This window comes from Camelus dromedarius, chromosome 1 (assembly GCF_036321535.1).
Source record: "Camelus dromedarius isolate mCamDro1 chromosome 1, mCamDro1.pat, whole genome shotgun sequence".
Lineage (NCBI taxonomy): Eukaryota > Metazoa > Chordata > Mammalia > Artiodactyla > Camelidae > Camelus > Camelus dromedarius.
In genome coordinates, this window is record NC_087436.1 from 72,289,135 (window position 1) to 72,292,505 (window position 3,371).

The 3,371-nt window shown below is 44.8% G+C and overlaps 1 protein-coding gene across 1 annotated transcript; it reads left to right on the forward strand.

The window, feature by feature from the left end:
- The first annotated feature begins 1,878 nt into the window (after positions 1-1,878).
- On the forward strand, positions 1,879-3,133 carry LOC105092106 (platelet factor 4). Its single transcript, XM_031463251.2, has 3 exons — positions 1,879-2,063; positions 2,375-2,504; positions 2,642-3,133. The coding sequence occupies exons 1-3, from the start codon at positions 1,964-1,966 to the stop codon at positions 2,727-2,729; spliced, it is 318 nt and encodes a 105-aa protein (XP_031319111.1). The 5' UTR covers positions 1,879-1,963; the 3' UTR covers positions 2,730-3,133.
- Positions 3,134-3,371: the final 238 nt, after the last annotated feature.

The window sequence follows — 3,371 nt, forward strand, 5'->3', positions numbered from 1 at the left end:
TTTAGATGCAGAGAAAGAAGGGCTTAATTGTCACTTCCTACTCCCTGGATTCCTTTACACTGCAAATATTGAAATCTAAGGGTAAGGTTGTACAAATCCAGGATGTTGCCCATCCATATGCTAAACCACCCCCCAGCCGTTCCCTCCGCTGCTAACCCACTTTGGGATCTCAAGTGTCAGTTTCATACACATGTATGACTTACAACACATGTTCTACTAGCCAGCGTGTGGATGCAGGATATTCAAAGACGTATAAGTTACAGAGACTTGCCCTTGAAGAGATTACTGTCTGGGAGGAGAGGCAGACAGGTTGACAAATAATCACAGCCACATGGGACACATGTTCATATAGAGAAATGCTTCAGTCGCACAAAGAAACAGACACATGAACACATCAAAGCCTCATCTTCATCATTTTCAACATTTATCATCTTCACTAACATGGTACTTCATACTGAGTCCCTACCATTGTGCTAGAATAGTGATAGGCAGTATGATCCCTCACCTCTTGGAGCTTTCCACTCAGGACCAGAAACCATTTTAATTAAACATGTTTAAATACACACACGCATATATGTGTATTGTATGATCTGTGAGAAACAGGAGAAGCAGAGGGTGCTATAAGACAACAGGGAACACAAGGCGCTTTGGCTGTCAGGGGAGTCCCCTCTGGGGGGTTGATATTTAAGCAGACACCAGAAATATGAATAGGACTTAACAAGCTGAAGGGTCAGGTGGTGGAAAAGTAAGAGCAAGAACACACTAGGCCCAGGAATTAGATTGAATATCCCTGCAGGAGTCTGGTCCTGATGAGCCTTAAGAGGTCAGCTAGTTCCATGCAGTGGGCTCCTGAGGCCCTTCACCACTGTTAATCAGTGTGACAGTGGCTTTGAGATGAGGGTGTACTTTGCCCTGATCAAGAGCCAAAGGCATTCTTTTTCAGGGAAGGGAAGATGCTCCATATTGATCTCTGGACCTTTTCTGTGCAGGATTCTGTTGCATACCCTCTACTCGCTCTCCCACCTCTTTTCCACACTCAACTCCCAGATGCTCTGTGTCCTCCTGAGAGCAACAGTGTTCCAGTGAGTAGTGCAGCCTTTCTCACCCTGTCACTGGTACTGGCCCAGGTGGTAGCAAGAGCTGGGCAATGTGGACTGAGAACTCCCTTGACCTCTTCTTGGCTGAGCAGAATGGAGAAACATCCAGGCACCAATTTCTTTACAGAAATAATGCATTCAAGTATTACTTTCATAATTTTTCTTCGAGTAAGAAGATAGAGGAGGATAATAGAGCTTGTTTCCTAGAGTATACTGGATGGTGGTTGGTAGAGTCAGGTAGATCCCATTCAAGAGAGTAAGGAAGCCTTCCCCATTTAGGTGAAATTTGGAGCTGAGCCATTGCCAAGAAACTCAATTCAACTTTTTAGCAGCAAAAAACAATGACAAAGTGCACTCCTTTAACATAACAGCTGCCAGACTCAACCCAGTGGTAATCGACAAGAAAGGCAGACGCCCAGGAGCAGTTGGGATTTGGAAACAGACACTGTCTTGTTCCCCAAGGTACAGTCTCTGTAAATTGCAACAGACGGTGGCTACAGAGAACACTACTATTACACATGACAAAGAAAACTTACATTGTATAAGATTCGAATACGGTTTCTAACTGCATAAATGTGCATGTATATGAATTCTGGGTGGGGCTTTGATCCTGCTCCCAGCTCCCAGCAAGGCTGCTATCCAGGGCTTTTTTTTTTTTTTTTTTTTTTAATTCCTAATCTTGGCTGTCCAGAGCCTAGCTCTTTGCAGAAGTGTCTCAGCTTCTGCACCGCAGCCCCCCACTCTTTCCCCCGGGCTTCCGACCAGGGAGGAGATAAAACCGGCCTGGAGAGTCTGGGATATCACTGGTCTTCCGAGCGCCAGCCCCAGCTGCCCCTGCTCCCGGCTCCTGACGGCATCTCCGCAACATGAGCCTCATAGCGGGTACCCGCGCCTCCCGCTGCCGGCCCAGCCCCAGGCTCCTGCTCCTGGGGCTGCTGCTCCTGCCGGCCCTCGCCCTCGCCCAAGGTGAGAGCTGAAGCAGGGTCGGGAAAGGTGGCGGGGGTGGGGGTGGGATATGGGGAAGTGACAGCCTGGGAACTCTAGGGGCTAGGGCGGAGTCTGTAACCATTCGGGACCCCAACTATGATTTGCTGAGTGCTTGCTACGTGTGCAGGAGCTGTACCCAGCGCTGTCCATCTTAATCATCTAGTTGTACATCCTTTTGGAGGTATGATTTGTGGATGAGGAAATAAAGGTCAAACGTAGTGAAAAAGATCCCTAAGGTACTTTTGGTTATTCAGAGTCATCACTCTCTGCCACCCTCACCCAACCCCTAGCTGACCCTGAAGCTGGAGATGGAGACCTGCACTGCCTGTGTGTGAAGACCACCTCTGGAGTCCATCCCAAGCACATCTCCAGCCTGGAGGTGATCGGGGCCGGACTCCACTGCCCCAGCCCCCAACTGATGTGAGTCCTTGCACTTCTTCCGCGCCTCCCTCGCCCCCTCTGCCCTCCCCTACCGCCCCTCCACACCCGCCTCCACGCCCCTCCACCTTCAATCCCAGTGACTGAGAAGTGTGTCTTCTCTTCCCCCACCCCCGCAGAGCAACGCTGAAAAAAGGGAGGAAAATTTGCCTGGACCCGCAGGCCCCTCTGTATAAGAGAATAATCAAGAAACTTTTGAAGACTTAGCTACTAACTGCCTAAATCTGTACTTTGGCTATACGATGTGTTTCTTTTTCTTTTCTTTTTTTCGTTTTCAATCTAACTGTGGAAAAAGTCTTCTGATGTTTTTATTACCCTTGAAATGCTACATAAATAAAATAAATCAAGTTGTGGTATAGTCAATATTTCTTAATAGACCAAAGAAATAGTGTTGACACATCAAAGTTTCATATAAGGAAAAATCTCCAGAATTAAGGAAAAAAATATTTTTAAGGAAGATTTGGTTTAATAAAGATTGGTTTTACTTGGTGTTATATGTTCACTGATACATATTTGCTTATTTACATGATTGCATTACTTAATAACTTACTTACATACTATTGTTATGATTAGCTTTGCACTTAAATATTAATAAATAAATACTAACCACACTTAAGTCTTCTGGGCTGTTTTTTAAAAAAAAATTAAAAAAATAAATCAGACTCTGCTTTTATCCCTTTAAGATTTATACTTTACCCCAGTATGGAAAATTAATAAAAATGAAACTAGGATTCTCTACTACTTAATAGAAATAAATTGATACTTTTCAGAGAATTACATTAAAACATTTTACTCTTTATTGGCTCTTTGATAATACTGACATTGCACAAAAATAAAATACTAAAATAA